Below are 20008 nucleotides of genomic sequence, written 5' to 3'. Positions count from 1 at the left end.
CAAGACTGGCTCAGGACTGTTTACCTCAACCTATCAGCCTCTCAGTCTTTTTTCAAACAGACCAACCCAAATTAGGGGATGAAGAGACAGCCCCACCCCCCACCCCCGCCCGCCACACGCACACAAAGACCCGTGAAGCCCAGCCCTGGTGAGAAAGTAGGACTTTGGGCTGCCTCTTCCGTCTGCTCTGCTTTGCGGAGTGAGGTTCTGTGTACTTAAAAGCGTTTTTTTTTTCCCCTCCCGCCGATTCTGTCTGTTGTGTCTGAGGTCTTCTTCTGCTACTGCTTGTTTTCATGTTCCACTCGAGATTTTTTTTTCCTGCCCCCAATCCTTTTCTTCTTTGAATCAGAGCTTCTCTGGAGCCCTTGCTGTCCTGTAACTCTTTGTAGATCCGGCTAGCCTCGAACTCACAAAGGCCTGGCTTTGCCTCCCAAGTGCTAGAAATAAAGGCATCCGCCACCACGCCCGGGTTTTTCCTGCCTTTTAAAGCTTTGTTTTTTAAGATTTCCCCTAAATTTTGGAAGAAATTGTTTTTGTTTTTTAAATCAACGCTGTTCTTTATGAGTTAGGAGTCAAGAATCTGAAAGAGAGCTGGGAAGGATGTGTGGTAGGGTTGCGGGGTGGCGTCACCACAGTGGGAGGGACTGTATTAAAGGGTCGTAGCATTAGGAAAGTTGAGGACCGCTGCTCTAGCAGGTGACCCGGGTTCCACTCCAAGCCCTCACGTGGTGGCTCGCAGCCATCCATAACTCCAGTTCCAGGGTATCCGAAGCCCTTCTCTGACTTCCGCGAGCACCAGGCACGCACGTGGTGCACAAACATGCAGGCAAAACATCCGTACACATACAAACTATGTGTTTCAAAACGTTTGAAAAGGTATTGCAAAGTAAACTGGCAGGTGTAGCGCAAAGGCAAGTTCTCGGTTTAATCCGGTATCTTTTTCAGCTTTCATATCCAGTCTCATCACCGCGTCCGCGACATCCTGTCCTTCCGGGGTACAGAGGTCCCCGGCTGGAGCACCGCGGCAGGCGCACACCTGGAGAGCGAGGCGGGCGCGTGGGGACGGTGACTCACCTGGGGCGGGCGAGCGGAGGGAAGCGCGAGAGGGCCGAGGGGGCGTGGTATCCGAGGGCGTGGTCCACGAGGGGCGTGGCCTCCGGCGGACCGCTCGGTTCCCGCCTGGCGGCGCGCCCAGATCGCTCCGCATCTCTGTCCAGGCGCAGCACGTCCGTCCCCGGAGCCGTCCCGCGCCGCAGCCCCCGCGAGTCACCGCCGCTCCGCGCGTAGCATGGCGCACCCCCAGGCCCTCGCGTTCGGGCTCCTGCTCGCGGCGATCACGGCGACGCTGGCCGCGGCTAAGGAAGGTGAGGAGCACCTGGAGCGGAGGTGTGGGTTCGCAGCGGGCGGACGATGGGGAGGGGACGGCGGGGTTCCGTTCTCTGGCGCTGAGACCCGACGGTGCTGGCCGGGTGTGCGCTAGGATGAGGCGGCCGTGAAGTGTGCCTGGCGGGGGACGAGGGGCTAGGGTGACTGAGCGGCCACTGCCCGGGGTCTTGCGGCTCCAGCTTGGGGTTCCAAGGTCCCAAAGTGCGGGCCTTTGTCGCAGCTGCCTGCCAGTCGCTTCCTCCTCCCTCCATACCTGCGACGTCCCCGGATGTGGGTCCCGGGAGGGGACAGGTAGCTCCCGGGAGGCCGCTATGCACCTGCGCGCCGGAGGCGGGCCTGCTGGGACCAAAAAGCCGGAGGTGTGTTTTCCCTTTTCTAAGAATTGTGACTAATGCCTTGTTTATTGTATCGAGGACAGATACAAAAATGTAAGGACTTTCTAAAAGTCGTGTAACCTTTACGCTCTGAGAATTCCCTTATTAGAAATTGTGCGTATTTGTGTTTTCGGAATACATGTAGAATTATACAGTGATCCTTCCACTTTATAAAAGTGTTCATTTGTGGTTTGCATGCGGTCGGACAGCTTGTGGGACTCGGTTCTTCCACCACGTTGTTCCCTGGGAGCAAACTCGGGTCTCCACAGCTGCTGCGTTGCCCTCGTTTTCTTTCGTCTGTAAGAACTACTTAAACAGTGACTGAACGATCCGTAGAGAGAACGCATGGAGTGCGACCCTAGGTGTTCTTACTGTAGAGTGTGCTGTGACTTTTGATTTATTTCTAAGGTGGTGTCTGGAAGTGGACACAGTTGAACAAACCCGTGTGGAAAGAATTCCCTTTCTTTTTTGTTACTTCCTCAATTCTTAAGTTAAGTGTAATTTAGCTTTTGTTTTCTGGGGAGCATTTCAATCTCTACAAGCAGGCGAGAGCTGTATTTGTTAATACTTTAAATAATACAGTTTGTGTTTTCCTAACTTGAAGGCTGGGATGTGGGGTGCTTGCCTAGCAAACCCTGGACTTGGTTCCCCCAGCACCCCATAAACCAAGTGTATACCTGTAACCCCAGCAGTAGGAAGTAGAAGCCAGTGGAACAGCAGCAATTCAAGGTCATCTCCAGCCAGGCGTGGCCATGGAGCCAGCCTGGGCTAAAGGAAACCCTGTTTAATGAGAAGATTGAATAGGCATTTATTGGGCCCCAAGGTAGGCATAACTTAGGAAGACTGGATACGGGAGGGATAGGAGAGAGGAGCCATAGATTGCAGATTGGGGTTGTTGACTGGGGGAGGGGACATAAAAGGACTAGGAGGGAGACTGTGCGAAGTGAGAGGGGCAGGCAGGCCAGTCAGCTCCAGTCTGGAAGCCCAGCGCCCGAGGAGCTGAGAGGCAGCAGGGCAGCAGTGAGCTGGAGCTCTGGAGTAAGACTCTCCCAGAGAGGGGAGGGACAGAGAGAAGGAAGGAAGGAAGGAAAAGAGTTGTTTTTGTTTGTTTATTTGGTTGGTTGGTTTGGTTTTTGGAGACAGGGTTTCCCTGTGTAGCCTTGGCTGTCCTGGGCTCAGTTTGTAGACCAGGCTGGCCTTGAACTCGCAGCCAGCTGCCTGCCTCTGCCTCCCGAGTGCTGGGATTAAAGGCCTGTGCCACCAGGCCAGGCTGATTTTTGTTTTTAAGTGACAGGTGGGGGGGGGGGACACGACACATTAATGGGTGAAGTTACTCCTGAGTTAAATTCCCAAGATGCACAGGTAGAAGAAGGGGGAGAACGGACTACCCTAGCTGGCTTCTGACTTCCACGTCTGAGCTGGCATGGGTACACACAGAAAATGTATAGGTAAATGCACAAAGTGAACTTCAAAAGAGAAAGCCTCATAGCAGAAGAAAGGCTGATAAGATCTTTAGAGGGCTGTATTTAAAACTGTTTCTGGCTGGGCTAGTGGTGCAAGGCTTTATAGCCCTAGCATTCCTGAAGATCTGGCAGGTAGATCTCTGATTGGAAAAGGCCTGGTCTGCATCTAAATTTCCAAGCCAGGCAGGGCTACGTAGTTCGAAGCGGTGCCGTGCCTGTAATCCCAGCCCTTCGGGAGCCTGAGGCAGGAGGATTGTGAGCTTGAGACTAACCTGGATTACAAAGCAAGACCCTGCCTCAAAAAAAAAAAATTAATTTATTAATTAAAAAAATAAAAAGAAAGCCAGCAACAACAAAACTGTCCCTGGCTAGTAGCCAACACCTCTAAGCCCAGCACCCAGGAGGCCAAGGGCAGAGAACGGCTAGTTTGGCCAGTGAGATAGATGGCTCAGTGAGGAGATGACCAGAGTGTGACCCCAGGGCCCCCCCCCCCCCCCCCCCCCCCGAGTAACGGGAAGGGAGAGGACGCAACAAGTTTACCCTCTGACATCTACACATACCACCCGGTGCCCCTGCTCCTAATTAGTAAATACATGTAATACATTTAAAAAGAGGGAGACTCTTAAGTTTGATGCCAAACTGGGCTATCTGCAACAGCAGCAGGTAATACAGGCCAAGGGTGTAGCTCATCCAGAGGCACTAAATTAGCATGAGCACAGCCCCAGGCTTGATCCTTAGTGCTGCCAAGAAATCCCCGAAGTAGTCTTCCTTGGTCACATTTCCTTAATAAACCTTTGTTTGTTTTGAAACAGGATTTCTCTGTGTAACCTTGCCTGTCTTGTACATGCTGGCTTTGAACTCACAGAGATCCACTATCCTCTGTCTCTCTAGAGCTGGGGTTAGAGGAATGCACCACTACATGCCAGTATTTTTGTTTTTTGAGGGTTTTGTTTTGTTCCTTTTTTTTTTTTTTTAAAGATTTATTTATTAATACATATTCTGCCCACATGTACACCTGCAGGCCAAAAAGGGGGCACCAGATCTCATAGATGCTTGTGAGCCACCAGGTGGTTGCTGGGAATTGAACTCAGGACCCTTAGAAGAACAGACCTCTTAACCTCTGCCCCATCTCTCCAGCCCTGCTTTTTGTTTTTTCAAGACAGGGTTTCTCTGTGTAATTGCCCTGGCTTTCCTGGAGTTCACTTAGTAGACCAAGCTGGCCTTGAACTCAGAGATCTGCCTTCCTCTGCCTCCTGAGTTCTGGGACTAATAAAGGCTTCTGCCACCATGTCCTGCCCAGGACCACTTCCTTTTTTTTGTTTTGTTTTGTTTTGTTTTGTTTTTTGGTTTTTCGAGACAGGGTTTCTCTGTGTAGCCTTGGCCATCCTGGACTCACTTTGTAGACCAGGCTGGCCTCGAACTCACAGCGATCCGCCTGCCTCTGCCTCCCGAGTGCTGGGATTAAAGGCATGCGCCACCACGCTCGGCTTGGTTTTGGTTTTTGAAGACAAGGTTTCTTTATGTAGTCTTGGCTGTCCTGGAGTCACTCTGTAGACCAGGCTGGACTCCAACGCACAGAGATCTGCTTGCCTTTGACTCCCAGAGTGTTGTGATTACAGAAGTGGGCCACTGCACCCAGTTCCAGGACTGCTGCTGCTGCTGCTGCTGCTACTGCTGCTGCTGCTGCTGCTGCTGCTGCTTCTGCTGCTTCGTCTACTTCTTTCTTTTCATCATCTTCTCCTCCTCCTCTACCTTTTTTTGTTTTGTTTTGTTTTGTTTGTTTTTGAGACAGGGTTTCTCTGAAGTTTTGGCTGTCCTGGACTTGCTTTGTAGACCAGGCTGGTCTCAAACTTACAGAGCTCCGAGTGCTGGGATTAAAGGCATGCGCCACCAGTGCCCGGCTTTTCTTTCTTTCTTTCTTTCTTTTTTTTTTTGAAGGTTTCTTTATTTATTATGTATACAGTGCTCTGCCTGCATGTACACCTGCACACTAGAAGAGGGCGTGAGATTACATTCTAGATGGTTGTGAGCCACCATGTGGTTGCTGGGAATTGAACTCAGGACCTCTGGAAGAGCAGACAGTGCTCTTAACTATTGAGCCCTCTCTCTAGCTCCAGGACTACTTCCCCCCCCCCCCTTTTTTTTTTTAATAATTTATTCAGATTACATCCTGATTGTTATCCCCTCACTTGTATCTTCCCATTCCCCTCTCCCTCCCTCTTTCACCCTATTCCCCTCCCCTAGGCCAGTGACAGAAGGGCACCTCCTCCCTCATCTGGACAGCCTGCTTCCCCTTCCTCTTCCTCTGAGTGCCACCAGCCTCCCCACCAACGGGAAGTGGTCCAGTAGGGGGCACCAGAGTTCAAGTCAGAGGCAGTCCCTACTCTCCCTACAACCATGGAGAAAGTGTTGGCCTTTGGCTAGCTCTGAACCAGGACCACTTTTTAAAGGCATGATTGACAGAATGAGTTGACAATTGTAACTACATTTTAAACTAATTTTTTTAAAACAATTTTCTAGAATGTGTCTGTGACAACTACAAGCTGGCAACAAGCTGCTTTTTAAATGAAAACGGTGAATGCCAGTGTACTTCCTATGGTACTCAAAATACTGTCCTCTGCTCCAAATGTGAGTAAAAGATTCTTATTGCCTGGGAGTTTGATCTTGATAATACCTTTAAAAAACGAGGCACCTTGAGTTGGGTTTTATTGGCTCTAATCTGTCTTACTGGCACGTCAAGTGTCCTCAGTAAGTAATTAGGTGTAGGATAATGGGAGGGAACAGGAAATAATCCTTGGCCTGGGATGATGTTAAAAAAAAGTTTCTTTGGCCGACATTGTGTTTTCTTTCCAGTGGCATCCAAATGTTTGGTGATGAAGGCAGAAATGACTCACAGCAAGTCTGGGAAGCGACAGAAGCCGGAGGGGGCCATCCAGAACAACGACGGGCTGTACGACCCCGAGTGTGATGAGCAAGGGCTCTTTAAGGCCAAGCAGTGCAACGGCACCGCCACGTGCTGGTGTGTGAACACGGCTGGCGTCCGAAGAACAGACAAAGACACGGAAATAACCTGCTCCGAGCGCGTGAGGACCTAGTGAGTGAGGCCGTTCACATTTGCTTAATTGTAGTTTTGAATATGAAATAAGAATTTGTGGTTTGGACTTCTACCCTAGGAAAAGCTGGGCATGGCAGTGCACACCTGTAAGCAAGCCTTGCACTCCAGAGGCGGGGCCAGGAGTAGTTCAGGGCTAGCCTTGTCTACATAGTGAGTTTTGAGACCAGTCTGGGCTACTTGAAATCCTCTTTCAAACAAGACAAATGGACAGGAATAGGGTATGGCGAATGTCCATTCTGTCCCCAGGCCTCATAAAACTGGTGTCACCAGTTTTGAGTTGCATTTTATTGGCTCTGGTCCAGTTGTGTTATTTTGTGGAAATTTATCTGACTGCTGAAGTTTTTTATCTTCGGCAAGTAATTAAGTCTGAGGAGATGGAAGGCAGCGTGGAATAATCTTTGGCCTGGGATTGTGACATTAAATTAAAAAGTTTTCCCTTGGGACATTACATTTCCAGAGCTGGCTTATGAGTGTCCTATGGAGACAGGTAGCATCCCCCTTTATTTTCACTTAACCTCTGTTCCTCATTTGAAGTTGAGTTAGTGTTAAGTGAATAAGAGTGACTTAAACTGTGTTTGCTCACTTACTGTGTTTTAAGAATGAGCTATTTGGGGGCTGGAGAGATGGCTCAGTGGTTAAGAGCACTGCCTGCTCTTCCAAAGGACCTGGGTTCAATTCCTAGCACCCACATGGCAGCTCACAACTGTCTGTAACGCCAAGAGCTGACACCCTCACACCAATGCACATAAGTTAAAATCAAAATAAAATATTAAAAAAAAAAGAAGAAGAAGAAGAAGAAGAATGAGCTATTTGGGGTGGAGACGTAAATAGTAGAAAAGCTGGGGGTGGGGTTCAATCCCTAGCATGGTGGAGTAGGTTAGGAGAGAGACGACTGAAAACCAACAGAAACCTACTGAACCAAAGGAGACTATGGGATGGACAGGACACTGGAGAGGGGTCAAGCCCAAAGGGCGCAATTGCTGCCTCTGACTTTTGGAGCTGTGTGGTCACTTGTTTCCATCCATCTCCCCCCTCCCCCCCACACCTCACTCCTTACCTCTCTCTCCCCCCTCTCCCCTTTTCATCTCTGTCTGTCATGGTTTCATGTCAGAATCTTGGCTTGCCTTGAACCCAGGCCATCTCCTGCCTCTGCCCCTGCAGTGCAGGTCTGCACCACCCCGCCCTCTGGCCCAGGGTGCAGCACGGCCAGCTCAGCCTTGACTTCTCTCTCCTGTGTTGTGGCTGGCACCCGCAGGTCGATGTCAGAAAGGGTGTTACCTCTGGGTGGGTTCTCTGAAGGACTTGCGGGGGTATTTACCACAACACTTAGAGGTCCTGCTAGCTCTAATTCTCCTTCAGAGTGTGAATATTTGCCTCTTTGGAAAACACGTGAAAGACTGAGTTGTGCCTTGCCTTACAGCTGGATCATCATTGAACTGAAACACAAAGAGCGACAGAACCCTTACGACCTTCAGAGTTTGCAGGTGTAAGTGGGATTTACATTCATACCCCTGTGTTCATGCGCCTTGGCAGGAAAGCAGCGTAAGCGGTCTCACTCACCCTTGCGCTTCGTCCCCAACAAGCCATGTCGGCCAGCTTTCTCCACGGTGAACTTACCGTTGCCCTTTTGGAATGTGTGGCTGCTCTGTTGGCAGACCCAGGGCTACTGTGTAAACGCTCTGCCTCTCATCAGCCTGACTGACAGCCAGCAGCTCCAGATTCAGTGACTGGTGCTGGCTGGAACCACTTACTGTTAGAGTTGCAAAGTGACATTAAGATTAGACAGCCTCAAGCCGGGCGATCACTGTGAGTTCGAGGCCAGCCTGGTCTACAAAGCAAGTCCAGGACAGCCAAGGCTATACAGAGAAACCCTGTCTCAAAAAACAAACAAACAAAAAAAATTAGACAGCCTCATCGCCACTGCATACCAAGTTCCAAGTCGGTGTGGGTTACATAATGAACCACTCTCTATTAAAAAAAAAAGATAACAATTAGAACAGCGTAGTCACTAAACTATCTGCTTAAAAAGTAGAGATTTTATTATTATATGGTACATTGTTTTGTTTTGTTTAACAAAGCTTGTAAATTATTTGCAGTGCACTTCAGGAAGCTCTCACATCTCGATACAAACTGAATCAGAAATTTATCAAAAATATCCTGGTAAGTTTTTTTTTTGTTTTTGTTTTCCCCGCTTTAGCAGCGAGTTGGTAGAGGGGTATGGTTTGGGTATAAATGACAGTCAATGACAGCCGGGTGTGGTGGCGCACGCCTTTAATCCCAGCACTCGGGAGGCAGAGGCAGGCGGATCGCTGTGAGTTCAAAGCCAGCCTGGTCTACAAAGTGAGTCCAGGATGGCCAAGGCTACACAGAGAAACCCTGTCTCGAAAAACCAAAAAAAAAAAAAAAAAGACAGTCAATGACTTACCCCTTCAGACAGGGTTTTTCTGTGTACCCCTGGCTGTCTGCAACTCACTCTGTAAACCAGGCTGGCTTTTAACTCAGACATCCACATCTGCCTCCGCCTCCCGAGTGCTGGGATTGAAGGTGGGTGCCACCACTGCCCAGGTGACAGCCAGTGATTTATAATGGTAGCTAAATGAGTTTTAGTAACAGTTTAAATCCTGAGCACTTACCATGGAATCCAAGTAGTTTTCCTTCCATTGACTTTGAAAGCCCCAGTTTGCCGTGGAGGATGTGGGACGTGTAGAGGTTTATTTTTAGGCTTATTAGACTTGTATGAGTGTCTGGCCTGCATGTGTGTGCTCACTATGTGTTTGCCTGGTGCCCCAGGAATCCAGAAAAGAACACCGAGCCCCCCCCCCCCAGGAGTTAGTGTTACGGATGGTTAGCAGTTAGGAATTGAAGCCGTGTCCTCTGTAAGAGCTGCGTGCTGTTAACTGCTGAGCCATGTCTTCAGCCCCCAAAGGCTTCCAGATTAATCTCATTGTGGGCAAGTCATTGTAGTAGGAACTTACAGTGTGATGTTCACTGTGTGATGGCCGTTATGCAGCTAGCCGCATCCACAGTGAAGAAAGAGCAGAGAGTGAGTACATGCAGGCCGCCTCCAGCTTTCTGTCTTTTCATTCAGTCCTTACTGTGTGATGTTCACTGTGTGATGGCCGTTACGCAGCTAGCCACATCCACAGTGAAGAGCAGAGAGTGAGTACACACGCAGGCAGCCTCCAAAGTGACGCAGTCCACGTCAGTTTACATAATTAAACAGGCTTGTCCATGGGTCAGTCCAGTCGAGACAGTCCCTTGCTGAGACTTGTGGCTCTAGCTTGTCTGTTCTAGGTGACAGCTCCAGCTAATCATCATGCCTAGTTAGCCCTTTCCTTAGCTCCTCAAAAAAAGTAGTTTGCACTGCTTTTTTTTTTAAGATTTATTTATTATTTACACAGTATTCTGCCCACACATGTGCCTGCCCACCACAAGAGGGCACCAGATCTCATTACAGGTGGTTGTAAGCCACCATGTGGTTGCTGGGAATTGAACTCTGGACTTTTGGAAGAGCAGATGGTGCTCTTAACCTCTAAGCTATCTCTCCAGCCCCCTTGCACTGCTTTTTTATTCTCTCAGATGAAGACCTCTCAGAAAATTTTCAATTACTGGTGATAAATTAAATTATCCGTTAATGGAAAGAGCTACTGGTACATGTAGATTACAGAAAATAAAATTCTAAATATTCTGACTTTCATATATTTTAATTGATTAATTTGTATTTTCACTTCCTCCCCCCAGTATGAGAATAATATTATCACTATTGATCTGATGCAAAACTCTTCTCAGAAAACTCAGGATGATGTCGACATAGCTGATGTGGCTTATTATTTTGAAAAAGATGTAAGTATGAACTGTAATTTTTCAAACAATACTTTTTTGTTGTTGTCTTTAAATATAATTTATTTATTTTTATTTCACGTACATTTGTGTTTTGCCTATACGTATGTCTGTGTGAGGGTGGCAGATCTTGAAGTTACAGTTGTGAACTACCATGTGGTCGCTGGGAATTGAACCTGGATCCTTTGATAGAGAAGTCAGTGCTCTTAACCTCTGAGCCATCTCTCCAGCCCCGTCTTTTGTTTGTTTGTTTGTTTGTTTTTGAGGCAGGATCTCAATATATCCCTGGCTGAGCTGACACTCAGGATATATCTATATATATAGGTTAGGTTCTCCCTGACGACACAGAGATCTGCCTGCCTCTGCGTCCCAAGTGCTGGGGTTAAACACGTACGCCATCTTGCTCAGTGTTTGCGTTTTTGAGACAGGCTAGGCTAGGCTGGCCTTGGACCCTGAATCTCCTGCTTCTATCTCCCAAGTACTGTGCCCTACTTACAAAAAGAGAAAGGAGTAGTTTGGGAAAGGGATGATGTGAGGTTATCCTTCCAGAGATGAGCTGTCCAAGGAGAGAGGGCCATGCAGTCACAGAGGCTACCGCTGAGCCAGGCAGTAGGACAGCTTGGTGAGCTTCGTTCCAGAGGCCATGCAGGGGAAAACATGATACACAGACTTGGGGGAAACGTCGACTGTGAAGTGGGGCTGGAGAGACGGCTTAGCAGGTTAAGAGCATATACTGTTTTTCCAGAGGGGCCTGTGTTTGACCCCCAGCAAGCACACCAGGCAGCCGTCAACTGAAATTAAGAATAATAAAAATAAATATAAAGTATAGAAAAATGTAAAATAAAAGAGTAGAGATATTTACCATGGATGGCATAGCGGGGACTTAAAAGGAAGGTAAGGGAAGCAGGCGAACTCAGAGCGAGGGAGCCAGAGAGACCCCTTTGTTGTATAGCTTTTGAGGGTGTCCAGGCATCAGCACTGTTTGTTAGCAGTATAGAAACCATAGCTGGTAGGGAACGCTTGGCCTGCTGTCTTAGGGAGGAGGGGCAGCTAGGGGTCTGTGATGTAATAGTGCCAAGTGCTAGATTATAGGTGCATGTCACTGTGACTAGTTTATGTCATACTGAGGACTGGACCCTGGACTCTGCACATGCTAGGTAAGCATTCTGCCAGTCTCTAGCCCTCTCCGACTCTTCTTGTCTTAATCTCTGCCGTGTTAGGAATTGAACCCAGTATGTATCCAGGACGCTGGGAAAACGGCCTACTGCTAAGCTATTACAGTTAGCCTTCTCTCTTACAATTCTCATTTTCACTTTGGTTAGCTCTACATTGGTAATTATACTCCATCCAGTATCCTAATTCCTGTGAATAGGAGTCATTCTGCAGTTTAAAGACTAATTTTTAAATTCTGTGTAGGGATGTGTGTGTGTGTGTGTGTGTGTGTGTGTGTGTGTGTGTGTGTGTGTGTACATGCACACACATTAGTGCAAGTGCCTTCAGAGACCAGAGGTTAACTGGGTCCACTGGACCTGGATTACAATTAGTTGTGAGCTGCCTGATGTGGGTTCTGGGTACCAAACTCAAGTCCTCTTAAATGCTCTTAATCTCTGAGATGTAAAGTCAGTCTCCATTTTTAAAACATTTATGTAAGTGCCTAAGGTGGTAGAACACTAAAATACTGGCACCTGGAGCCTGAGGCAGGAGCACTGAGTTCATGTAAGTTCTCCTTATATGAAGGAGAGATAGACTTGTTTTTTATGATCCCAAGTGTGGGATCGGAACAGTCTTGTGAGAGACAGGTGAGGTTAATCCACTAGAAGACAAACCACCTCGTGCGGGAGCTTGATTGTTGCCAGCTGAAAAGATCCGTGAACAGACTCTGGGAGGAGATATGTAAATGAGCCCAGAACCAAAGGCGGAGCCCTTGGAGACTTCAGATAGTTTTGGCTGTTCATCGGTCCACTTCGAGATGCTCTTGGAGAGAACTGCTCGAGGGAAGGCTTCGGGGCTCCGGCTCCTGCTGAGGTTCTAGGTTCTGGTACTCCAGGTTCCAGCAGAAAAAAATCCTGCTGATTATACCAGGAGAATTGCTCCTTGGAACTGATATCCTTACGGTTTTGTTATTGTGTTCTTTAATCCTCTTTTCCTATTGCTTTGGTTAGTCGGGTTATAAGTGAGATACACTCAGTTAATAAGTTATAATAAAATATATTAGTTAAAAAATTAAACCTAGCCAGGCGTGGTGGCGCACGCCTTTAATCCTAGCACTTGGGAGGCAGAGGCAGGCGGGTCGCTGTGAGTTCGAGGCCAGCCTGGTCTACAAAGAGAGTCCAGGACAGCCAAGGCTACACAGAGAAATCCTGTCTCGAAACACAAACAACAAAAAAAAATTAAACCTACACTTATATGTTTATTGTTTGTTCTTTCTGGTCTTTTTTTTTTTTTTTTTTTTTGCGAGGGGGTCTTTTTTGTTTGTTTGTTAGTTTGTTTTTGTTTTTCTAGACAGGGTGCTCTGTGTAGCTTTGACTGTCCTGGACTCGCTTTGTAGACCAGGCTGGCTTGAACTCAGAGATCCACCTGCCTCTGCCTCCCGAGTGCTGGGATTAAAGGGGTGTACCACCACACCCAGCCTGATTTTTGTTTTGTTTTGTTTTGTTGGTCGATTGGTTAGCCTCAGCTTTCTAAGATGTAAGGTTACAAATGAAGATATCATACCTAGCTAAACTTACTTTAGAATACTTTGGGGTAGAAGAAACAGTGATGACACTAAATTGGCCATGTGTTGTTTTTTTAAGTTGGAGGGTGGTACATGGCTTCATTTCTGCTTTTATGCATCGCATTTTTCATGTAAATAATAGTGCTTTAAAGTTTCACGGGATCCGGTTATTATCAGCGAAACACTGAAGATCATTGGTGCCCACGCCACCGACTGCCTTCAGTGGTTTTGTTTTTCTCCTCTGCAGGTGAAAGGGGAGTCCCTGTTCCGTTCTTCTAAGAGCATGGACCTGAGGGTGAATGGAGAACAACTTGACCTGGAGCCCGGGCAGACTCTGATTTACTATGTTGACGAGAAGGCGCCTGAGTTCTCCATGCAGGGCCTCACGGCTGGTATCATCGCTGTCATTGTGGTGGTGACCCTGGCAATCATCGCTGGCATTGTTGTTCTGGTGAGTGCAGGACCAGTCAGGGCGCACTGAAGGATGCGCTCTTAGAAACTAACATTAGCAAAGGACTTTGTTGTGTTTCTGGTTCCTCTGTACAAAATCGTCACTTTTGGAAGCCGGAAAGGGTTATTCATGAGGAAAACACCTGCACCTGGATCCCTCACAGCTGAGCTCAGCGCTCCTGCCAGAACAGAGCTCCTAAACTGGACCCTGGGATGGACGACGTGACACTTAGCTGTTTGTTTTTGCATTTGGTGGTGCTGGAGACTGAGCTCAGGCCCCAGGCATTCCAGGCTAGCACTAGTCCACTGAGCTACACGCCTGGCCTCCAAACAATAAGCTTAAGTTAGCGAGGAAACAGTCAAAAATAGCGCATGTAGCAATGATTCTAAATAAATAACAAATTTGCACTGGGTGCAGTGGCACATACCTATAACCCCAGTGCTTGGGAGGTTTTGAGATTTAAAGAAGTCTGCTTTATCCTAGGGTCTTCACGGTGGTTGGTATCAGGTAATCTCAGCAATATATATCAGAATTCAGAGATTGGTTTGAGCAGGGCATGATGGCCTACTTCTGTATTCTAAACCCCTGAGAAGCTGAGGCAGGAGGATCAACGCTTTAAGGCCAGGGGCTGGAGAGAGAACATTGTTGCTTTTGGAGAGAACCAGGATTGGGTTTCCAGAACCATCTGTAACTCAGTTCCAAGGGGTCTGACACTTTCTGACCTTCACAGGGACCATAGAACAAACTAAACAAAAATCTTTGGGGAGCCTGGCAGTGGTAACGCATACCTTTAATCCCAGCACACTTGGGTCTCTCTCCCTCATTCTTTTGTTTTTTTTTTTTGAGACAGGATTTCTCTGTGTAGCCTTAGCTGTTCTGGACTCGCGTTTTAGACCAGATTGGCCTCGAACTCAGAGATCTGCCTGCCTCTGCCTCCCAAGTGCTGGGATTACAGGTGTGTGCCAGCCTGGTCTACAGAGTGAGCCACAGCTACACAGAGAAACCCTATCTCAAAAAAATAAAACAAAACAAAACAAAAATCTTGGGGGAGGAGGCAACAAACAAGACTAAAGGCCAGCTAGAGTTATGTAGCAAGGCCTTACCTCAGAAAGCCCAAATAGAAAGATAGATTTGAAGACATGTAGAGACGTGATTTTTCAGTCCAGCGTTACCACACATGGTTTGCAGTGGGTAAACCGTGAGTTCCTGTTTTACCCTCTCCAGGCTGACTGATCCCCAAGTGCACGGGGCAGGCACAGCAGAGTGTGGGACATGAGAAGGTGGGCAACACACTTGTGTCCAGATGAATTCTAACTGCGCAGATATAAGGATGTAATCTCAAATTAGCATAAGGGGTGCTGATAGATTGCCGGGAACAAAACCATGGGATGCAAGAAACTTGGAGTCTGCGAAGGGATGCATTATCAGATAAACTTTTTGCTTTTGTGGCACTAGGGATAGATTTTTAGGGCCTCGCATATGCTCCCAAGCGCTTTACCAGGGTAAGCATCCCTGACGGTCTTTCTTTTCTATTGCTGTTGATAAAACACTATGACCAAGGCAACTTATAGAAAGAGAGGTAGTTGACTGTGGTGGTGTAGCCGTGGCTGTCTTGGACTCAACTTTGGAGACCAGGCTGGCCTCGAACTCACAGTGATCCTCCTGCCTCTGCCTACAGAGTGCTGGGATTAAAGGCGTGCACCAACTCCGCCCAGCTATTTTCTTATATGTATGTGTGTGTGTGGTATGCTTGAGTGTATGTGTTCACATGTGTGGGGATATATTTGTGTGCAAGTGCCCACGCATATATATTCCAGTGCACAGAGAGGCCCAAGGTTAACGTTGGGAATCTTTGTCTATGGCTCTCTGCCTTACTCTTTAAGTCAGGCTCTCTCCGTCAAACCCAGAGCAGGCCTGGCCAGGCAGCTTGCTCTCAGGCTAGGGATCTCATCTCTGCCTCCTTTGTTGTCGTTGTTGTTTTCCTTTTTTATTTATTACATACAGTGTGTTCTGCCTGCATCTGTGCCTGCAGGCCAGAAGAGGGCACCAGATCTCATTATAGATGGTTGTGAGCCACCATGTGGTTGCTGGGAATTGAGCTCAGGAAGAGCAGACAGTGCTCTTAAGGTCTGAGTCATCTTTTTTGGTTTGTTTGTTTGCTTTTGTTTTTGTTTGTGACAGGATTTCTCTGTGTAGCCCTGGCTATCCTGGAACTCACTAAGTAGACCAGACTGGCTTTGAAGCACCTTTCTGTTTTTGAGATAAGGTTTTTGCCTGAACTTGGAGCTCACCATTTCAGTTAGTCTGGCTGGCCAGCCAGTGAGCTCTGGGCACCTGTCAAGTCTTTTCCCAGTACTATGTTTGCAAACACACACAGCCGCATATGGCTTTTATACAGAGATACCAGGGATGGAACTAGGGTCCTTGTGTTTGTGCGACAAGTACTTAACCCAGTTGTGCGTGCGTGTATGTCTGGTTTTCTTCCAAATAGGAGTCTACACCAGGTTGGTGTTGAATTCATGGGTTCAACTGATCATCCTACTTTGCTTGGGCTGTCGGCATGTGCTGCTGTGCCCAACTGAAGTTAAACGTTTTAGCATTTTGAGGACACCTGCTGTCCTACCCCTCAGGAGGATGAGACAGGAGGATCGAGTTTCAAGTTGCTTTAGGCTTCTATCAAATTTTAAAAAGGAGTCTGGGGAAATATTGATGGTGCATAAAATAGAAATGGATCTTATGTATAACATAGAAAGAGTCCTTATAAGTTGGTGAGGAAACCTACAAAAAGAAAGACAACAGGGCTGGCAGTGGGTAGAGCAAGCATCAGTGCCCAGGCCTGGCTGAAGGGACTCTGGCCAGCTTGAGTGTGGTAGGCATGGCTCTGGTGGGCCTTTCCCTTACCCCCTTCCTAACTCCATTCCGAAAGCTAGCCTCCAAGGTCTAGTCCTTATTTGGCTACTTCCTCTTCCTGGGGCTGACTACCAGGTCCAGCTATCAAAGTATTGAAGTCTAGCAAATCAAAAGCCCCCTTTGGCTCACCTAATTAGCATACCCAACTGAAATTAAACACTTCATCCTAGCACGGGGTTTCTTCCTTTTCCTATGGGCCACATCTTTCTCTTCTCTATCCTTTGTCCTCTGGGGCCAGATACCCCTTACCCAGCTCCCTTCCCCCATCCTCCTGTCTCCTCTCTTTGTATTTTATTCCCTGCCCTCTGTCCTTCTGGGGCCAAAAAAAAAGTTTCCCTTGTGCTGAGAAGTTGGCCTTGGGGGTCGTGAGCTGATACTGTCACTACGCTGGTGGCCATCTAATCACCTCACAAGGTGGGAATGAGAACTGATTGGGGAGATTTGTTCTCCCATAGGGGGATGAAGCACACCTTCACACCCCCTCCCCCAAATAGGAAATAAATGCAACAAAACTAGATACGGTGGCACATTACCTGTGATTCCAGCCCAAGGTGGCCTGGAGCAGAGGACTGTGGGGCCAAGGTTCAAGGCTAGCCTAGGCTACGTAGCAGAGTCCCGTCTTGACACAACAGCCCCCTCAGAAGAAGCGTGGTAGTAAGTAGGGGTTTATAGAAGAGAAGCATCAGCTGGCAAACAGAACAGACAAGTTTGTCACACAGAAACCAAAGTTGTAAAGAAGCTTCACCGAGTGTGGGAGCACATGCTTCTAGTCCCAGCACTAAGGAGGTAGACCTGAGCTTGAGGCCAGCCTGGTCTCCATAGTGAGAGACCCAGGCCCAGTAGGGCTACTCGGCGACACCTTGTTTCAAAAGAACCAACCACCAAGGAAAGGAAAACCAAGAGGCACATTCAGCGTTATGTGTCGGTGGCATCTGCAAGCGTGACCTAGAAGACACAGTCTGGAGCGTGATGTCTAAGTAGGACTGTGAGGTGTTTTGTCTGTGTTCAGTTAAAAACTTCTGCTCCAGAAGGTGCCTCTGGTCTTGACATAGATGTTCAAAGGGCTGGCACTGGATGACCAGTTTTTTAGACCCCCAAACTTGTGCATGTACTTACATCAGTCCAAAGTACATGTTAGTTTTGGCCACTTTTGTTTGAGTAGTCATAGTAACCTTTTTTTTTTCCTCCCCAGGTTATTTCCACAAGGAAGAAATCAGCAAAATATGAGAAGGCTGAGGTAAGTGGGTGAAGAGCTGTGCTGAGTTCTTACTTTGAGTAATCACTATCCCTTCCAAGACAAAGCACAGGCGCCCTCTGAGACTAGGTTTCTCTGTTTTAGCCCTGGCTGTCCTGGAACTCACAGAGATCTGCTTGCCCCTTACCTCCCCCAAGTGCTGGGATTAAAGGTGTGTGCTTTCTCTGTAGCCCTGGCTGTCCTGGACTCGCTTTGTAGACCAGGCTGGCCTCAAACTCACTACTACCTGCCTCTGTCTCCCGAGTGCTGGTATTAAAGGTGTGCACCACCACTACCCAGTTTGCTTTCTGCTTCTTAGATAAGCTTCGTGGAAACTGGCTTTGGCTTTAATGGATTTGGAGTCTTGTGGGGGCATAGCCTCGTGGAGCCCTATTGGGCAAAGTCCATTTGACTGCTGACCTCATTTCCTATTTCTTTCCAGTTTATAAGAATCATTTAAAGGGCTGGAGAGATGGCCCAGTGGTTAAGAATCATTAAAGGCATGTGGTGATACACACATTTAATCTCAGCACTAGGGAGGCAAAGGCCAGCCTGGTCTACAGAGTGAGTCCAGGACAGCCAGGGCTACACAGAGAAACCCTGTCTTGAAAAACAACAGCAACACCGGGCTCAGTGGCACTCGCCTGTAATCTGAGCACTCAGGGCGAGGCAGAGGCAGGCGGATTGCTGTGAGTTCGAGGCCAGCCTGGTCTACAAAGTGAGTCCAGGACAGCCAAGGCTACACAGAGAATCCCTGTCCTGAAAAACCTACCAAAAAAAAAAACTATTTTCTGACTGAACAAGGAATGAAAGCTATTCCAGTTTCCTTGCATGCTCTGTCCTCTCTGTTGCAGATAAAGGAGATGGGTGAGATACACAGAGAACTCAATGCCTAACCCTGTGACTAATGGATGGGCCACCCGAAGAAGGGGACCTGGCAAAAACAACGCAGATTGCAAATGGGGAGACACAGGACAAGATGAGAACCTTTAAAGGGTTACTGTTTTTGTTAGTTAATGTCAAATATTTGTCACAATGAAATTTGTACTCATAAATACAAGCAGCTTGACATTGGCAGTGTCAATCTTAAAATTAGACAAATATCATATCTGACTGAACAGGCCTGGTGTGGGACTCAGAACTTAGCCTACAAAGTTAAAATAATTTATGCTTAATATTGAAGAGTGCGCCACACACATTCCACAGTAGAATCCGATGACGAGCCTCATCCTGTGATTAAAGCTGCCTTTCTTTATACCGGAGTGTTGTACATAACGAACTTTTTTTTAACGAAATAAAACGTTTTTAAACTGAGTTTCTAAGTTTGTTTGACTCAAATTTCCTAGCATATGTATACTTAAGATAATAGGTTTTTAAATATTCTGTACCTCCAAGTGACACAGACCTGGAATCTCGTAGTTGAGAGGTATGTGTAGGAGATTGGGGTTTGCAAGTTTTCCTGTGTGTGTAGTTTGGCACTGACTGGCCCTGGCTATCTGACACCTTATCTGAAAGGAATAAAAAACGACGCTGGTAAGTCTTGTGTTATGGCTCATGACTATACTCTCAATACTTGGGGGCGGGGGGTGGCTAAGGCATGACAGGTTTTGAGGCCGGCACAGGCTGTGTAGACATACTGAGTTCCAGACGACACCCTGAGGTCCTGACCATCAGTAACATATTCTGGGAGCTGGGGATAGCAGGGCAGGTTCAGTGGTGGGTTGTGCTTAGCATGTGAGAGGCCCTGGGTTCAGTTTGCACTACTAGGAAACATGCAACCCTTAACTACAAGCTAGAGCTTTTCTAATACTTTTTTGTTTTTTGTTTGTTTGTTTGTATTTATTTATTTATTTATTTTGGTTTTTCGAGACAGGGTTTCTCTGTGTAGCCTTGGCCATCCTGGACTCACTTTGTAGACCAGGCTGGCCTCGAACTCACAGCGATCCGCCTGCCTCCGCCTCCCGAGTGCTGGGATTAAAGGAGTGCGCCACCACGCCTCGCTTGTTTTTAGTGTATAGTGTTCTCCCTGCATATACCACTGCAGGCCAGAAGAGGGCATCAGACCTCATAAAGTATGGTTGCGAGCCACCACGAGGGGTTGGTTGCTGGGAATCGAACTCAGTACCACTGAGCCATCTCCCCAGGCCCTAGAGCTTTTCTAATACTTTTTTTTTTAAAGCCAGGCTGGCCTCGAACTCAGATCCTCCTGCCTCTGCCTCCCCAGGTGCTGGGATTGCAGGCATGCACCACCATACCCGGCTCAAGCTAGAGCTTTGCATGCGTACTTACACATATAGGATGTGAGCTAACCTTTCGTGTAGAACTTTACTGTGGTAGGGCACCATTACGTTGTTGTGGTTTTTCCTCCCATGCCTTGGCTCCTAGAACAACGACTCATGAGACTCATTAAATATTATGCAAAAACCTAGGCCATATAGCTGGGCTCTTCTCTGACTAGCTCATAAATTAACCCATTATATTAATCCACATTCTTCCACGTGCCTGGTTACCTGAGCTCA

General features: G+C 47.6%; 1 protein-coding gene across 1 annotated transcript; it reads left to right on the top strand.

The window, feature by feature from the left end:
- Positions 1-6030: 6030 nt before the first annotated feature.
- Epcam (epithelial cell adhesion molecule) lies at positions 6031-18908 on the top strand. Its single transcript, XM_051152922.1, has 7 exons — positions 6031-6317; positions 7759-7824; positions 8435-8498; positions 10080-10181; positions 13142-13345; positions 17448-17492; positions 18344-18908. The coding sequence occupies exons 1-7, from the start codon at positions 6031-6033 to the stop codon at positions 18383-18385; spliced, it is 810 nt and encodes a 269-aa protein (XP_051008879.1). The 3' UTR covers positions 18386-18908.
- Positions 18909-20008: the final 1100 nt, after the last annotated feature.

This window comes from Acomys russatus, chromosome 1 (assembly GCF_903995435.1).
Source record: "Acomys russatus chromosome 1, mAcoRus1.1, whole genome shotgun sequence".
In the NCBI taxonomy this organism is placed as follows: Eukaryota; Metazoa; Chordata; class Mammalia; order Rodentia; family Muridae; genus Acomys; species Acomys russatus.
This window is presented reverse-complemented; position numbering and strand designations above follow the sequence as displayed.

What these genes read in the sequence shown, in the direction of transcription:
- Epcam (XM_051152922.1), top strand. Translation starts at nt 6,031, where the DNA reads ATGTTAAAAAAAAGTTTCTTTGGCCGACATTGTGTTTTCTTTCCAGTG. An exon ending in CTTATTATTTTGAAAAAGAT is followed by an intron (nt 10,182 to 13,141) that starts GTAAGTATGAAC and finishes TCTCCTCTGCAG; the next exon opens with GTGAAAGGGGAGTCCCTGTT. An exon ending in CAAAATATGAGAAGGCTGAG is followed by an intron (nt 17,493 to 18,343) that starts GTAAGTGGGTGA and finishes TCTCTGTTGCAG; the next exon opens with ATAAAGGAGATGGGTGAGAT.